The 18,288-nt window shown below is 37.1% G+C and overlaps 1 protein-coding gene across 3 annotated transcripts in view; it reads left to right on the top strand.

Annotated features, from left to right (window-relative positions):
• Positions 1-1,901: 1,901 nt before the first annotated feature.
• The window catches only part of HHLA1 (HERV-H LTR-associating 1), a 514,160-nt gene continuing 497,773 nt past the window's right edge, over positions 1,902-18,288 (top strand). For 2 of the 3 annotated variants that reach the window (XM_044067042.1, XM_044067041.1), the window contains exon 1: positions 4,438-4,493. In XM_044067042.1, coding sequence (XP_043922977.1) covers positions 4,453-4,493 — 41 coding nt within the window. In that variant the 5' untranslated portion in view covers positions 4,438-4,452. Of the gene's footprint in view, positions 2,042-4,437; positions 4,494-18,288 lie in introns of those variants that run through there. The other variant, XM_044067043.1, reaches the window with a different exon arrangement.

Below are 18,288 nucleotides of genomic sequence, written 5' to 3'. Positions count from 1 at the left end.
TGGTGTATTGACAATTAGGTCTAGAGAGTTAGTGTTTACAAAATCCAGAAATCTCTATGCCTGTACATTTGCTATCATATAGGATTCTCAGTTAATAGTGGAGTAATTAAAGTCACCCATGAATATGGCTGACAAAGACATGCGCGTCGGGAATGTTTCTTCCCGGGCCTCTGCTGAAAATTGGCTTGTTCCAAGTTGGGCTTTCCCTGTAAACAAATGTGAAATAAATAAAATATTGGGTTGGATGGTGAGCGTTTCCTTCTTCTTCTTTTGGCTTTTTCCTGGTTAGGGGTCGCCACAGCGGAACACCTGTCTGCTCATGATTGGCAGTGGAGTTTTACGGTGTTGAATTGCCAGCCTGGCTCCCAACCTTTCACAGAAGGCACACACATGCACACGCTCACACCTAGGGCCAATTTAGAGTGTCCAATCCACCTACAGCATGTCTTTGGGATGTGGGAGGAAACTGGAGTACCTGGAGGAAACCCACATGACCACAGGGAGGACATGCAGACTCCGCACAGAAGGCACCCCAGCCGGGGATTGAAATGGAGAGCCTCTTGCTGTGAGGCGACAACACTAACCGCTGCACCACCGCGACCACCCTTGGATGGTGAGCGTTTCCAATAAGGTTAAATACAGGGTATAGGTTTCCTGGGTCATAGAGAGGGACCTATATCTTGCAAGGAAGCAGTATTGGATTTTGCCTATGGTGATTTGAACATGGAGAAGCTCAAGTGCATTGTCCTGTTTGACCAGCCTTGAGGTATATTTACTTTTGATGTAAATCTAGACACCTCAACCTTTAGTCAGTGTCTGTATACTAAAAACATACCAAAGCCTCATACTCACACATTTTGCTAGGTATATATTTTATAGCTGCTTGCCTTTGTCTTTGTCTGTTGTAGCCGTATTCATTTGCCAGATTTGGAGTTGCATCTCATGACAGCCTAGTCCATTCCTATTATCTTTTTTTCAGTGACAACCACAACTCTTTTCCTATACTTTGGACTCAGAAAAATCAATCAGCCAGTCAATAAATCAATAAATAAATAAACAAGTAAATTATTTGCTTTTTATAGGTTCACTCCATATGATTTCCTGGGCCATTGTCTTACTCCAGCTCTGTTTACAGGAGACACCTTGTCAAAGGACATTTTCCATTTTTTCTACAAAATGTAGCTACTTGAAATCATGACTAATAACTAATTATTTGCTCTGTTTGTTACTGTGAGTGATGAACATAATATCAACAAATTCACATATGTAAATGATGCCATTTATACTAATGTTTGTTCAATGGAAAATCTTCTCACATATTGTGCAGCTTCTGATGTCTTTCTTAGTACTGTCCTCAGTTATCTATTCTACTAGTTGCCTTGTCTTTCATAGCCAGAAGTAACATCTGTCTCATTCATTAGGCAAAACTATCATTACTTTTAAATACTAAAGAGTGCTAACTACATCCTTGCTTAATGTAATTGTCAAGGATGTCACTAATAAAATACCAGCCCCATTTAAAAAAAAATGACTTGAGTGCTGAATTGCCAAGTGGAAAAGTGAACGCTAGTACACTTAAACAATATGAGTTAAACTATGCAGCCATTATTTACTCTTGTACTATCAGAAAACATGATCAGTTTCACATTTGTGACTAATGACTAACACCACCTGACCATAACATAGAGCCTTGCTTTTATGTATCGTGTTTTGCTGGCCTGTCTAAGTGCTGATGCCAGTGAAAGGATTATGTTTTAACCTGGTTTGCTATTAAGAGATTCTGATTACAGCAGGTGATTAAGACTGTTTCATTCTGTAGGAACATGTAAGTGATCCTTTGTTTTTTTATGTAGCCTTATGCTCCCTGGAATCATGCTAACATTTCTAAAAGGATTTTAAAAGAGGTCCTCAGACTTTTCAGTTAAGACCGTATTGCTTTTCATTCTGCCTTTCACAGAAAGTATTGAAGTAGGCTCTCCAGGATTTTAACTTTAATTATTAGCATTCTTCAAATATTCAGCATTATAGCAGTATAAGAACGGTAAGTCACTTTAATAGCTTTGTACAGAATCATGCTTTGTTAGTTTAAGAATGCAGCTCTGAATGTCTCTAAATGAGATAGTGAAGCCCTTTAAAGAAACTGCTGCTTTATACAGCAGTCATAATAAAGGATTGCAATTACATATGGCTAACTAATAACAGTATATTTTTATTGATGTTAGGCTAACATGGACAATCAGAGATGTAATGTCTATTCCAGAGTAAATATCAGTTTCCATAATTAACTTTATGATTTTTAATAAAAATGAAAACTCATGAAAACTGTAGCATTGCCTGAAACGTTTTCTCCAGAGTCAGTCAGTAAAGAGATGGCCTTTGTCTTATATGCCACAGTTTCAGAAGGTTGTATGACATTACTGAGTTGATTTTCCTATTATTTGTGACTAGAAAAATACCGTTCTTGCAAGTGCAGTCCAATGAAAGCATTGTCCCAGCAGTTGAAGAACGGTATTATTAAGAACACCACATTAGTGTGTTCCTTTATATGGAATTATATTGTTTTTATTTAATTCCCTATAATATATTTATGTTCTCTGTCACATCATATTGTTAGCAGCAAAAAGTGTTGCAGTTTGTTACAAGCTACTAAAACCATTCTACTATTGTACTAAAATCTCTCTTTCTTCTGTACTTTCTTGTATCTCTAATCTACTATATATATATATATATATATATATATATATATATATATACACATATATATATATACATATATATGTATATGTATATATTATGTATGAGCCTTACTGTTAAGCTACTCTGAGCAGCTACCGCAGCATACTGAACAAACTGCAGATGATACAGTAGAGAAGTATACAGTTGTTTACATTTCACAGAGTGCTACAATAAAAGAGATTTCAATGTAGAAGCAAAAACTTTTAAAAAATACCCACTTATTATTGGAGTTGCATAACTGTTCCCTTAAATGTTAACTGTTCTACATTGCTCTTTCATAGTTTAATATGATCAGTTTGCTTACTTATACATCAAACATTGATTACGTTATTAGTATAAATAATAATATAAATAGTTTATTTATGCTTTTATTGTTTTTTTTTTCCTCAGTACGTTGGTTACACTAATGAAATTGAGTTAATTGGAAAAAATATCCACTTTTTAAAAAAAATTCCCATATCTTTGTAAGAAAGTAAAGCTGTAGATGTAGTTTATTTTTTTCAAAATCTAATTGTCTTTTGTAAATTATCATGCAAATGAATCTAAATTATTCTGAATATATGTAGACACTAAAGAAAGTTGTGAAACAAATCTAGAAACCATACATTATGCATACCATTTTGCATTTTGTATAAAGCTTATAGTTCGTTTAAGAGGTAAGTACAGTTGAATGATAGTCATTTTCATATTTCGAAACACAGTTGAAAACTTTGCATACTGAATAAATTAATAGAGCTCTTACAATTAAAATCCTGAGACAAAATCACAAAACTGCAGAAACCCAAACATCGAATTTTTACAAGTGTAAGTAAACACTTCTCTAAATGTAAAAATAACTCATGCTGAGGTAAAAACCACCCACCTAACTCTATATATATATATATATATATATATATATATATATATATATATATATATACCAACTCCAGATGGAGAAAAGGGCACGTTGGGCATGTGTTTACTTATTCTAGTAAAAATTCGACATTTGGGTTTCTGCAGTTTCATGATTTTTGTCTCAGGATTTTACCAGTTCATCATACAGGAGTCAGGATTTGAAAGTAAACCCACATACATATATATATATATATATATATATATATATATATATATATATGTATGTGTGTATATATCTATATATATGTCTATCTCTATATATCTATATCTATATATCTATATATATATATATATATATATATATATATATATATATAAAACATTTCCTTGACCTGACTAACAATCAGTCTAGAAATAATCGACAGCTAATAATCGACCCTGAAAACATTGATCTACAAATGAATGTAAAAGCTGTACTGGCTTTTTCACTTGTCAGTGAATGGATTTGTCAATTAAATATTTGGATGATATATATATATATATATATATATATATATATATATTGGTATACTTCAAATTAACGAAATGCTACTTATCCGAATTTCATATAATCGAGACAAGACCGCCAAAGAAATGGCATTTTAAAGAACACTTTAACCTGAGAAAGAGGCAGTCGGCCAACAAGAACAAAAAAAACATACAGAAGCATTTCAATCCCATCTAAGTGGAGGATTGCGCCCCCCCCCCCCCTCCACACCTCCTCTAACTAAATATGCCATCTCTGAGATCACACTATAGTGGGGAAAAGGGCAAACTCTCAAAGGCTGGCCGACTGCCTCCATTCCCCTAGTTAAACTATCTGTAATGTAAGTGTTCGTTAAAATGCCACTTCTCTGTTTTCATCTCGGTTATGTGAAACTCGGGTAAGTGGAATTTCATTAATTTGAGCCCATCTATACTCACACACACACACACACACACACACACACACACACACACACACACACACACACACACACACACACACACACACACACACACACACACACTCACACACACACACACACACACACACACACACACACACACACACACACACACACACACACACACACACATACTCACAATTATACAAGACTAGGGGCAAGAGACAGCACAGTGATGGGTGAAGAATAACTAAATGCTGTACATTTCCAAAGATATTTATTGACTGTTGCCTCATCTGAGGGGCTTACAGATGTATACCAAGTCTTAATAAACACATACATTCCTCTTTCCCCCCCTATGAATAGGGCTCATCAGTGACTTTTAAATCTTTCTTTGGTGGTGGGGTAGAAGTTCAGACTTATCAGTTCTGTGTTACATTTTAGGGTTGGAAGAACTCACTGAGTCATATAGCTTAAAAGTTCACATAGACCACGGTGGAGTCAACCCTTGTAAATAAGGGTTTCAGCTGACAGATTGGTTAACACTAAATACCTGGTATCTGTTAGTATCTCATGTTATGCCTCCATTACTTTATGAAAGTTTTTATAGTTTGAGCTCTCAAATGTGAGTTGACTTCCACAGAATATACGATACTGACAGCTTCTTTATTCCTACCCTCAATCATCTATATGCATATAACCCTGACACTGCATCACTGAAAACATAATGTAAATGGAAGTCATCTGCTGGTAGAGCACTGTGACAAATGAGGGCTGACTGATCTGACACTCACAGTGAAGACACATGCAAGCCTGAGCAGCTGAACAACTATAATTGTACTCTTCTTTAACCAAACAGTTTTTAAATGTATATGTAGCCTAGACATACAAACTTCTGTAAAGGATGTGCTGCCTTTATAGCAATGCTTATTTTACTAACTGTTAAAATTTTTAAAAAAGAAACAGAACAATATAATTTCATTCACACTGAATTTGTACAGTTCTGCTATGTGCTTTATGATGACTGGTGAAGTCACATGCCATGAAACTAGTTCCTTAATCCTGTTGTACAAGCTATTCCAGTTATCATTCAAAATAAGACCTCACAGTACTTATTAATTTCTTCAGTATTGTTTAGACTGTGTTATCATTTCCTGTTTATTTTAATGGGATGTGATAACTGCATAATTTATCTGTTGAATGTGGCTTTACATGGGTTGCACAGGTGTTTATGAATGGCCATGAGCATAGGAAGCTTTCTACTGCAGTTCTAAGTAAATTTTTAATCTTATTTATGTCTTTTGTAATTTTGTGATGTTGTAGCACTTCAGTGAGGGCTGTATTAAGATAAATGATAGAATACAGTTTCATTATGTGATTTACATAATATAAATTTAGGATAGAGGTTTTAGTTTTAGGTCTGTTTTTCAGGCATCTCTTTTTCCATCTAGTAGGATTAAAATTATTTTTTATTTTATTATTATAGTAACTTAATCTTTATTATTCTAATATTAGTTAATTTAATTTTAAGGAATTTAATTTAAGTAAATGCAGTTGTTTTTGTGGGGCTTAAGTGTGGATATTTTGTGTGCACAGCATATACATTTTTTTGTGTGAATGGATCTGAATCATGGTGAGTGATGGCATGCACAGCATGGCAATAAATGAAAATATATTTACTAGGTGCAAGATAAACATATTCTATCCCAACCATTCACCATTCATTACTGCTCATTGTTAGTGAGTGAGTGTGTGTGTGTGTGTGTGTGTGTGTGTGTGTGACCTACGAGTCTGAAAAGTTATGGGCATTCAGAAGCCATGTCCCAGTAACAATGGTATGTCCTTAGGGGATCATTTGCATTATATCTCTTGAGCATCTAGTATAGAAAATTTAAGGTACTGCACAGTAAACATCCTTGCTTACTTGGGTCTTTTTTCAGATATTTTAGTGTGACATTTGTCTATGTTACCTTTTTATCCATACCTGGGAGTGTGAATATTGGCTCGAGATGATTGTCACAGTTGATGTGGCACCCCGACCCCATATGTAAAAATGGGAAAAGGATTTGTGAATGAACGGATGGATATAAAATACATACACATGCACAGACACACACACACACACACACACACACACACACACACACACACACACACACACACACACACACGCACACACACACACACACACACACACACACACACACACACACACACACACGTGTGCATGTTCTACACACACACACACACACACACACACACACACACACACACACACACACACACACACACACGTGTGCATGTTCTACACACACACACACACACACACACACACACACACACACACACACACACACACACACACACACACACACACACACGTTGCATGTTCTACCTCTTATTTGTCCCTGATTTTGGCTCAAAATATTGCCATGTCCCTCCCAATACCTTCCAAAAGCTGGTGTTTTAGGGAGAAAAGATGTTGGATTGCACCTAATAAATAATGGCAATAATAACAGTTGTAGACTTCTTTTACTTTATTCTTTCAAGTGTTCAAGTTAATGGTGCTAACATTTTAAAAAGCGTCCCTGATTATTTCTGGATTTGTCCTTGATTCTGGGGCTAAGAGGCTGTAACCTATCACACCCAAACACAAACACATGCTAGCTATCTGTCTGTCTATCTATACTTCATGCTATATACTATATTCTTGTTTATCTAGCCCAGGTAAGAGTACCTACAAGAGTATAAGAAAACGTAACTGGCACCTGTTTATAATTTATTTTTTGTAAGTATTCAGTATCTATCTAGATATGTATTATTCTTTCAACAGAATATTTTGGGCCCAATTCCAAAATACTTGTTTTCAGTGTAAATGACCACTTATACCAAGAGCAGGTGCTTTGGAATCTGGCCTCTAGTGTAAATTGTTTATACAGAAGCCTTACACAGTAGTAAGTCACTTATATTGAGTGCAAGTCTTTCAGAATCAGAGCAGACTTACATTGAGAGCAACTCTTTTGGAATCTGTCCCAAAGTATGCATTAAACTGTATTATACAATGGTAGCTTGTTAGCATTTATAAATGTGCAGACTGATGGGTTGGTCCAACCAGTGTCCCCATTGTAAATCGAGCATATACCAACAGAAAAATGTCCGGTCACCTTGACTTTCTTCTATTAATATATGCTAAGGCTGTGTTGTTTTCTTCAGCTATGAGGTAGAGAGCTACATACAGAGGGCACAAAAAATACAAGGAAAATCAGGTACATTATGCAAAACAAAAGAATCATACTGATTTTCCTTGCATTTTTGCATTGTCTCTCTCATACCTGTAACCTGTCTCGATTTCACAAACAACAGATATCTTCCTTTCTCCATTGCTTACTTTCCAGAGCATTGATGTACTGTGTAAGCATGGGAACTTAAGTCCCATGCACATGTGCAGTGCATCAACAAAGTGGCAGAATATAGAGACAACGCAGAACACCATGGCATTGTTATACAAAAGCATTATTTAAGAACAGTAAGTAATTTGTTTTTTAAATAATGTAATTGTATAATAGCAATAACTTACTCCTGGGTGTGATATATTATAGCAATAACCCACGCCTGGGTGTGGGTAATGCTGGATTTACCCACGGTTGGTGTGGTTTGGTCACGAGGGCGAAGCCCGAGTGGCCAAACAAAGCCAACCGTGGGTAAATCCAACATTACCCACACCCAGAAGTGGGTTATTGCTATTATACAATGGCATTATTTAAGAAAAAAAATAATTACTTTTCTTGAATAATGGCATTGTATAATGCCTCCTTGCTGCCCTTCCGCAGCTGTCTGGTATTCTGCGGCATTTCTGATGAACTGCGCATGCCTACGCAGTACATCAGAGCTGTGGGCAAAAGCAGCAGAGAAAGCAAGATCTCTGTTGCTTTTTAAAAACTGTTTCACTATGTTAAATGAGTTTAACATAGCGAGACAGCTTTAAAAAAAGCAACAGAGAATATTTGTTGCTTTTTTAAAGCTGTCTGGCTATGTTAAACCCATTTAACATTGCGAGACAGTTTAGAAAAAAGCAATGGAGAAAGCAAGATCTCCGTTGCTTTTTAAAAACTGTTTCGCTATGTTAAATGAGTTTAACATAGCGAGACAGCTTTAAAAAAAGCAACGGAGAATCTCTGTTGCTTTTTTAAAGCTGTCTCGCTATGTTAAACGAGTTTAACATAGCGAGACAGTGTGAGGCAACGGAGATCTTGCATTCTCCGTTGCTGTAAAAAAAAAGAGTTATAGTAATGGAAAAAGTCCGGGCGACTGGACCTTTTTCCATTACTATAACTCTGATTTACAACGTGCACGCTGACCAATCAGCGTGCACATTTTTGAATATTTAATGGGGGGTCGTTGTATAATGAAGATTTATCCACAGCTGCCCTTGTTTAATCTCAGTCATTGGTTATTGCTATACTACAAGACCCACATACAATCTGAATAGGGCATTGTTTTTCTTGTCAGTGATTAAAGTTAAATTCTTAAAATTATATGCTGTAGGCTTCATTTCTTAAAGGAATACATTTGGGGGGAAATTAAAGGGAGAATAGAATTTGAGCACAATAATTAGGAATCAGATTTACAGCATTTACCATTGTTTTTAAGACACTGCTAAGTAATTATTTAGTCAAACAAAAGAATCTGATTAGGACAAATGTTTTGTACTACTTTGTTTGTCTTTCTTTGCATCATAAAATACAGATTCTAATGGTCTCAGAAGAACTGAAATATAGGTTTCATAAACATATTTAATAGAAATTATGTTTTTATTTATTTTTCCATCAAGTCAGTGGTAGTGCTGTGGGTTTCCCATTGCACCCAGCTTTAGATGTTTGTTTTTATTCCGCATTGACTCTATCTGTTTTTCCCCGCAGAGGTGGATATATATTTACAATGTAGTACATTATATATGGGTTTTATGGTTTCTTTGCATTGTGTGGGACTTGTACTCTTGAACTTATACTCAATCTCCCTGTTAATTAAGGTATAAAGCTTAATCAACCACTTGCCTTTTTGCCCAAACACTTTCCCTTCTTGTGTGTATTCTCCTGCTGGGCTACTGCTTTTCACCATGCTTTACAACATTTTGGCAATTTTCTCATGCTATATTTACATTTTCCTCACCTTCTCATTAAGCTGCCCTTTTTGTTTATTTTTGTGGCAGCAGCAACAATGCATGTTTTTCTTTCAAACTTTTTGCAAATTCTGTTAAATAAATAATGGAGAAAGACCTGCTCTAGTACTAAATACTGTACAGGTGATAGCAGCCCAAGAGAAACAATTGTCTGAATGACGTTATTTTCTGACAGTCACATTTGTCAATCATTATGGTCATGCCTTATTTATACTATCACCCAAAGAATTATTTTAGATTTAATTTGTTCACTGATGTTTAGTACGGTGTCATATTAAATTCCTGTCTCAAGTCCATGTAGACCCTGTCTACAGACTTCCTTTATAATTAGTCTGTTTCCCCACATAAAGAATGCTGTTTGACTTTTTGTCATGATGTTTCTGGTCTGAACTCAGGTTACCTCAGATCTGGTGTTGCAATGGCTTCCAAACATACCACTCAACCACTTAGAACAAGAAATCTGGACAAAGCCAAACATAATGGTGGGACAAAGGCCCAAAATCAAAGAGAGATTTTTTTTTAAATGTATTAATGCCATACAGTATATTACATTCACTTGCCATCATGTCTCATCAGCAGCTGGCTGCTTCATTTTCCACCTTATTCCTAGCCCCCCATTCCCTTTAAATTCATCCTCTCCTTCCTCCTGGTATGATTTTTCAGTCTTGTAGTATTTTAATATTTCTTTTCATGGCATTTTCATTTTCCCTTCCTCCACCTCGTTCCTCATTCTAGTCTGTTTCTGTCATCTTCTTCCCATGTCCAGGAACCCTATGTATAATTAATTTTCCCGTATGGATTTTATCCCCTTCCAGTTTTGAGTAATGATGGTTTTAACTTCAGTATGCAACAGTCTAATAATGTTAATTTCTCTTTCATTCAAGATGCTGTCTTCTTTCTTCATGCCCCATAAAGAGAACTCACAGTTTCCTTTTGAAATATGTCTCCCCAAATCATCTATGCCTGTTTCTAGCCATCTTGTGCCAAGCCACAGTCCCAGAACATGTGCATCATTCCTGCATCTTCTTCCTGACACCCCCAGAATCTACTAGTCTCCTGTCTGCCTTTACCAATCTCATGGTGGTTAGATACCATCTCTGCAGTATTCTCAGGCTTTGATTTCCTGCTCCATGCACTTTCTGCATGTGCCTCACTGCCCAAATTGTCTTCTACCAGTATCCAGCATTTTCTTTCTGTCATTCCTCCCTTTCCTAATTCTTTCTCATTCTGTCTTTTTCTACCTTGGCTCATCTTCCCTTTAAAGCTTCACAGATCTATTTGGTCCTTTGCCTCCCTAATCTTCTCCATTTCCTCCAGAGTGCCATCCTCTCTCCTGTTGTCCTCCTTCCTGCCTGTTTATTTCTCCTGTTGCCTGCTTTGTATTCTATTCCCAGGTATCTGATTACCAAGTAGTTCCACCGTCAGGCCTCTGGTATTCTGTATTTCTGTTCTAACTTCTCTGTTGTTTTAAACCATTCCCTGCCCTTCTTTTTCTCTGCTTATCAAATCTTCCTCGTGAACTATTCCACTTCTCTTCTAGATTTCAATGTTTTTCTTCCCTATCTTTATCCAAAATGAAGCAACTGCAGACAGGAAGTAGCAAGTCCACACAATATATTATTTATTGAAGGAATAAGTGCTTTCGACCCAAGCAATTAGTTTATCAGGAACTTCATCAGAAACAGCAAAAACACATGTTACACCAATTTTATATTGCTAAAAGATGACATCATATCCTGTCTTGGAGCCCAAATCGACTTACAAAAAGTATAAACACTTATATATATATATATATTGTGTGTGTGTGTGTGTGTAAAAAACAGTATATTAAAAAAACACTAAAAATTAAGAAATATTACTTAATAAAGCTAAGTTATGAATACATGCACACTAAAGTCTAACATAAATACTAATTGAAATACAACCTATAAGTATTAATAAGAATATTATCTTTCGAGGGCTTTCAGTTTTAAAAGACTAGTAATAGAAAGACGTTCATTTAAACCTAGCCAATATAAAGAATTCAGGTGTAATTGTCATATTAATTCTACTTTTTCCCCAAAATAGGGCCATGTACTACCTCTTTCAGATACAGATACGACTTCTAGTACAATAAATTTAAACAAATGTCCTGGATTTAATTTGACATGCTTTAGTAGTGCATTAACTGCACAACAATCTCTAATATTTCTCAAATGTTCCCCAATCCTGTTTTTAAGTTTACGTTCTGTCTTCCCCACATAAAAACATAAACAGAACATAAAGCACAATAAACTATTTTCTCTCTGACACAACAGCATCTACCAGGTATTTGCTATACGTAAAATTACCTCAGCTACAAATAGCCACCAACTAAAACAAACCAGAGACCTATCCCACTTCTCACCAGAAAACATAAATGAAATTTTACAGCATACCAACTTGGCACCATTAAGAACCATTCCCCTCGATGAGGCAGTAGAATCCTTCAATTCAACATTTCTCAAAATCCTAGACAGGGTAGCCCCTCCTCAACTAAAAAGAGTCAAGTCTAATCATGCCACATGGCTTACCAAATCTACCAAGCAAATCATGTCTACTAGAGACAAGGCGTGGAAAGCCTGGCAAAGCATAATAATCCAGCTGACCTTGCATTATATAAACAACTATATAATCAGACCAAAAAACAGGTCACTAAAAACAAAAAAAAATACTTCCATAGACTTCAGGACCAGCACAGACTAAACCCTCAAAAATTCTGGGGAGCAATCAATTCCCTAATTCACCCCGGCTCTAACATCAATCCTTGCCCACACCCTGATAAAACACCCTCTGATATAGCCTCTCTCTTTAACTCATACTTCATTGAAGCCATAGCTAAGTTAACCACCACCTTTCCTCCTACAAACACTAACTCACCAAATTAACCACCCACTGATTTAGGTCCTTCCTCTTTACCTAATTTTTCTTTTTCTCCTGTTCCCACATGCACCATAATGAAACTCCTTCTAAAACTAAAACCTTGCACCAACGTTCCTGATAACCTACCCTCTGAATTCCTAAAAATATCCGCAAGCTCCATCACCTACCCCATTAGTATACTTATTAATAGATCCATTCAAGAATTGTATGTCCCAAAAATCTGGAAGAAAGCATACATTCTTCCTCTCCATAAAGGCGGCAAAAATTCAGGCATCTCCAACTTTTAGCCCAACGCTATCCTCTCTACTGTTTCTAAAATATTAGAGAAATGTGTGCATACTCAACTCCTTAACCACTTAGTTAATAACCAACTTCTCTTCCCAGTCCAACATTGCTTTAGGCCAGGCCATAACACAAACACAGCTCTCATTTCCATTTTGGATACTGTAAATAGAGCATGTGATACCAGTCAAATATTTCCTTTTTGGATACTGTAAATAGAGCATGTGATACCAGTCAAATCATCTCCACTCTTTTTCTTGACCTTTCAAAAGCCTTTAATACCATATCTCTCCCCCTTCTGCCCTCTAAACTTAACAACCTAGGTGTCTCCCCTCCAACCCTAAACTGGTTCTCAAACTATCTCTCTGACAGATATCAATCAACAAAGTGGCAGCAATCCTGTTCTCCCTTCCTCAACATCACTACAGGTGTACCCCAAGGTTCCATACTGGGCCCCCTGTTATTCAATATATTTATAAATGACGTCCATAGCTCCCTCACTCATAGCACCGTGATCCAATATGCAGATGACTCTACAATCATCTATACTGCTAAAACCCCTTCTGAGCTACAACTACTAACCCAACAAGCCTTTACATCCATTGAAAACTGGATGTCAAACAACCATCTTTCTCTCAACCTAAGCAAGACAAAACTGATTCTATTCACTCCCAAAAAAACAACACCCTCTAAATAGGGCAGAGTTTTCTATCTGGTCCCTGAATAATACCACCATCAAAACTGTCTCTAACACCAAACTGCTAGGAGTCATTATTGATGAAAACCTTAAATTTGACCTCCACATTCTCAACAATATCAAAAAACACATCAGAAACTAGGCACCCTCTACAGGCACAACTATTACCTTAACCATAGTGCAAAAAAGACTCTAGCCTCAGCCTTTCTACTTCCATCCCTGCTATACGGTGTCCCTATCTTTACAATTATCCACTCATCCCTCAAAACCAGGCTAGATACATGTTACAATAAGGTTGCCAGATTCGCAACAAATGCTAGATCCTCAACACACCACTACTCCCCTTTACAGCAACTAAACTGGCTAGAACTACCACTCTAATTTAACTTCCTACACTTAACTACTGCACATAAATTAATATGCAAACTCACATCATGCCCCTCTCTCTCCACACTGCTGACCTTATACCAACCAAATAGACACCCTAGATCAGAAAATAAAACCCTTCTCAAAGTAGACAAACCTCAACTACCAGCCAGTCAAATGCTCTATTCCTTTATTGTTTCCAAATTCTGGAACTCCCTCCCATCCACAGTAACCTCCATCAGTAGCCCTGCCCTATTTAAAAGGTCTCTTAGACAACATCTCTCCTCTTGTTGGCTATGGCCATGCCAAAAATAATTCTCTGTAGACACTGCTACTCCTACTCTACCCCTCTGCTTTTTTTCTCCAACTTCTTTCCCATTATCCTCTTTCTAACCAACCAGCACTCTAACCATCCCAGAGGTACCTACCCCTGTTACCTACCCAACCTTGATACCCACCCTCTCTGTCTATACCGACCTTACTACCACTCCTGAACCTATTCCTCCCTGTCTTTTTGCACTTCCATTCTCCTCAACAATCCATTTCCTAGCTACTTATTGTTAATACAGTGTTAACTCTGACATGTACATTATACTGTGTTACCTTAATATCATGCCTATTATTGTTACTGTATAGCCTTCTAACCATTTATGTAACTGAAATTGTATCTTCTGTATAATTTGTATGTGGAGCTTTTCTCCCCGGGCCTCCACTGAAAATGGGCTCTCCAAGGCCCAGTGGACCTTCCCGGTAAACAAATACAATAAATAAATAAATAAATAAATAAATAAATAAATAAATAAATACATCTTCACCGTCATATTGTTAATCATAAATTCACTCCCTTCAAGAATATAGGAGCTGAATTTACACCTGCCACATTGATACATATACCCCACAGTGAAGGGAAGGCGTTGATGCTCAAAGAGGTTCTTTAAGTTCGAGCCTCTTCTAAATACACATGTGGGTCTATCCAACACAAACTCCCTAAGCTCCCTATCACCAGTTTTTTTGCAAAATATTCTTATTATGGAATGCATCATTTGAAAAGCTGGTTGTAAAACTGGAGTGAAAATTCTTTTGTGCCACATGTCTAGGGGGCATTTATGTCCAACCCGTTTATGGATACTGGGGACAGTGCAGAATAAACAATGGTGTTATTAGTGACAATGGGTCTATTTGTATTCTTAGAACTAGATCCTAAAATAGGTGAAAACTGTCCATTTTGCCTCTTATCCATAACTTCCCATATCAGCTCATCTATCAGGTTATTAGGGTACCCTCTCTTGGAAAACATATCCTTCAGTTTCAAACATTCACTTTCAAATGACTCTCACAAAGTAACCATACGGGCTGCCCTTACAAATTGGCCTTTGACCAGGGCCTGCTTTTGTGAGAAAGGATGGCTACTGCTAAAATGGAGGAAACTGTTGGAATATGTTTTCTTATGAAAATTTTTCCACTAGGAACCTATGGTTTACATTATCCTTCTTTAATAAAATATCCAAATATGGAATTTCAGTATCACTAATAGTATTTGCAAACTTCAAAAATTGGGTTGTAGTATTAATATAATGCAAGAGTGGTTCAACCTGATCCCTTGGTCCTGTCCACAAAATAAATATATTGTCAAGGAAACATGTATAGGTATGACAAAAAGGAAAGAATGATGAATCCAAGACAGGATATGATGTAATCTTTTAGCAATATAAAATTGGTGTAACATGTGTTTTTGCTGTTTCTGATGAAGTTCCTGATAAACTAATTGCTTGGGATGAAAGCACTTATTCCTTCAATAAAAAAATATTGTGTGGACTTGCTACTTCCTGCCTGCAGTTGCTTCATTTTGGATTTCATGTTTTTTTCCTGTTCTCTGTTGGATTCTTCCCTATCTTTGCTGCCCCACCCTTCTGTTTCCCATAGTATATGAGGTTACCTTTTCCCCAATTCATGCACCCCAGTTCTTTTAGTGATGCTGCATTCATGCCCTTTAGTAAGCATTTGCACAGCTCCTGTACTCTCTTTTGCTTAACATCCTTCTCATCTGTTTCTATCCAGTAAATAATACTGCATGTCAACGTATATGACTGGATATGTGGGAAATCCTAGCCTCCATTTTCCTAGTCATTCTTATTTTTGCTTTGTTCACTCTTTTCTCCTTACCTTTATTGACCCATCCATCAGTGCCTTTTACCATTTACTGTTGCCTTTGTCCTGGGGGGTGGTCTTTGTTTACCATCTATATCAGATGATTGAATGTTTAGTTAAGCGAATAACTAAACGACAATCACTAATAATCACACACACAAAACATCAAACAGCAGTTTTCACTCAGGGAAACAATGCCGTTGCCCAAAGAAAAAAAAAACACAAATGAAGTGGGGGGGGGGGGGCTGTGCCCCCACTCCCCCGTAACTAAATACTCCAAGTCCAAGATTGCTCTACATTGAAGAAAAGGCAAACTCCGTACAATGGTCAAATGACTTGTTTCCCTCAGTGGAAACTGACGTTCACGGTTTTGTGTGTTCGACTACTAGTGATCGACGTTTAGTTATTCGATTAACTAAAAATTCTATCAACTAATATAGACCCTTTGTTTATACTGTTCAGTAAATGAAGGATTACTGGTAGTGTCATCATCCTTGTTACAGTAATTCTCCCAAGCAATGTATAAGCCCCCCCCCCCTACTACCACCACAAAAGTATCCTTTATTTTTTGTAACAGGATCATAGATCAGTACTAAGCTAACTGCCCTTGTGAGCCATTTTAAGCCTAGCCAATTACCCCATCTAAGAACCAAACCCTCCACCTTGTGTCTGTAAGGTAAACACCTTAACCATTATACCAGCCTCCCACTCCCAACTTTCTCTAGGTTTTTCCCTTTTGCCTCTTTCAGTTTCGCCATCATAGCACCCTAGGTACTTGAGGAACTCTTCCTGTTTTATTTCCCCTATTCCTCCTTCCCATTCTCTTTTTTTATCTTACTACCACTGTCTTTTTGTTGTTGCACCTGAGTGTTGCCACTTCTAAACCTCTTGAATGATTTTCTTGTGGTTCCCATTGCTGCATCTGTATCCTCTGACATTAACGTGCAGTCATCTGCATATAATACAAACTGAGATTTTATCTCCTTCTTTTCTTTAAGCATTGGTAAATTGTGTCTGACCACTGTCTGATCCATGATCATAAGCATGAACAGGCTTAGGGATAGTGGGTATTATTCTCTGCTCCCTCTCCTATTTTTCTCTCCTTAGATATTTCCCCATTAATGAGTAGTTCAATTTCAGGGTCATAGCATATGACCTGTATTCAATGTATGAACTTTTCCCCATATCTGCCTTCACCTGCATTGTCTTCCACAGGAATTTCCACCTCAGCATATCAAAGGCCTTCTGTAGGTCAAACTACACAATCCCACACTTTCCTTTCTGCTTACTTTCCTCACAGTGTATAAATTCCACCAGTTTGCGTCTGCCCTCCATCCCCTCACAATGCCATTTTGCATTATTTTTGGCTACACGTCATCCAGTCTTCCTGCCAGTACCATTGCCAAAATCTTGAAATCTACATTAATCAAAAATATAGGCCTATAATTTTCCACATCCTCCCTTTCTCCTCTCCTTTAGATGTCATTCCTATTCTTCTTCTTCCTCATACTTTCATGTATTTTGACCATGTCCTATATTGTCTTGTATTCCTTCTCAAAGGATCTTCCACATTTCTTCCCTCCCCATTTTTAGAAGTCTAGGTGGATTCCATCCAGCTTTCTTCTCCTTCATCTTGTAGATCACATTACTTATCTCATCCCTTGTCACCTCTACTTTCAGCTTGTGTCTTTGCTCATCCTCCAAATAATAGTTTTAGCAGTGTCAGTGGTGTGACAGGTAACACACTCAACTTTGGTGCCAAAGGCTGTGGGTTCTGTTCCCACCCCAGGTAGATTGATTGCTGACATTGCAGTGCAATATAAGGGGAGGGGGGGTCATTGTACAACAACAGTGGCCCAGAATTGAACTACACTATATCTGTGTAGAAATGTTGTACAAGTCATTACTCAAAGCATGTGGCATCAGTGCACTCACTTGCAGAACAACTATTCCACTGGCAGAAAATTGCAAAATGTGTTTATATTTCTTTCCCCAAAGTAGAAATAGCAAATAATTAACTGATACAGCTAGAATTGAACAGCCAGCTATAGAAGTCCATTGACTAACAACATGTGTATGAATTACATGCACCACAGTGGAAGTTTTAACACAGCTGTGAGACTCCACCTCTGTGAATTCATTATATCATATGATTGTGTTGAAAACAATTTGTATGAGATAAAAAGGATGGGGAAAGCTTCACCCACTGTAAATGAACA

Source organism: Protopterus annectens, chromosome 3.part1, assembly GCF_019279795.1.
Source record: "Protopterus annectens isolate FY-2018-M chromosome 3.part1, PAN1.0, whole genome shotgun sequence".
NCBI lineage: Eukaryota > Metazoa > Chordata > Ceratodontiformes > Protopteridae > Protopterus > Protopterus annectens.
This window is presented reverse-complemented; position numbering and strand designations above follow the sequence as displayed.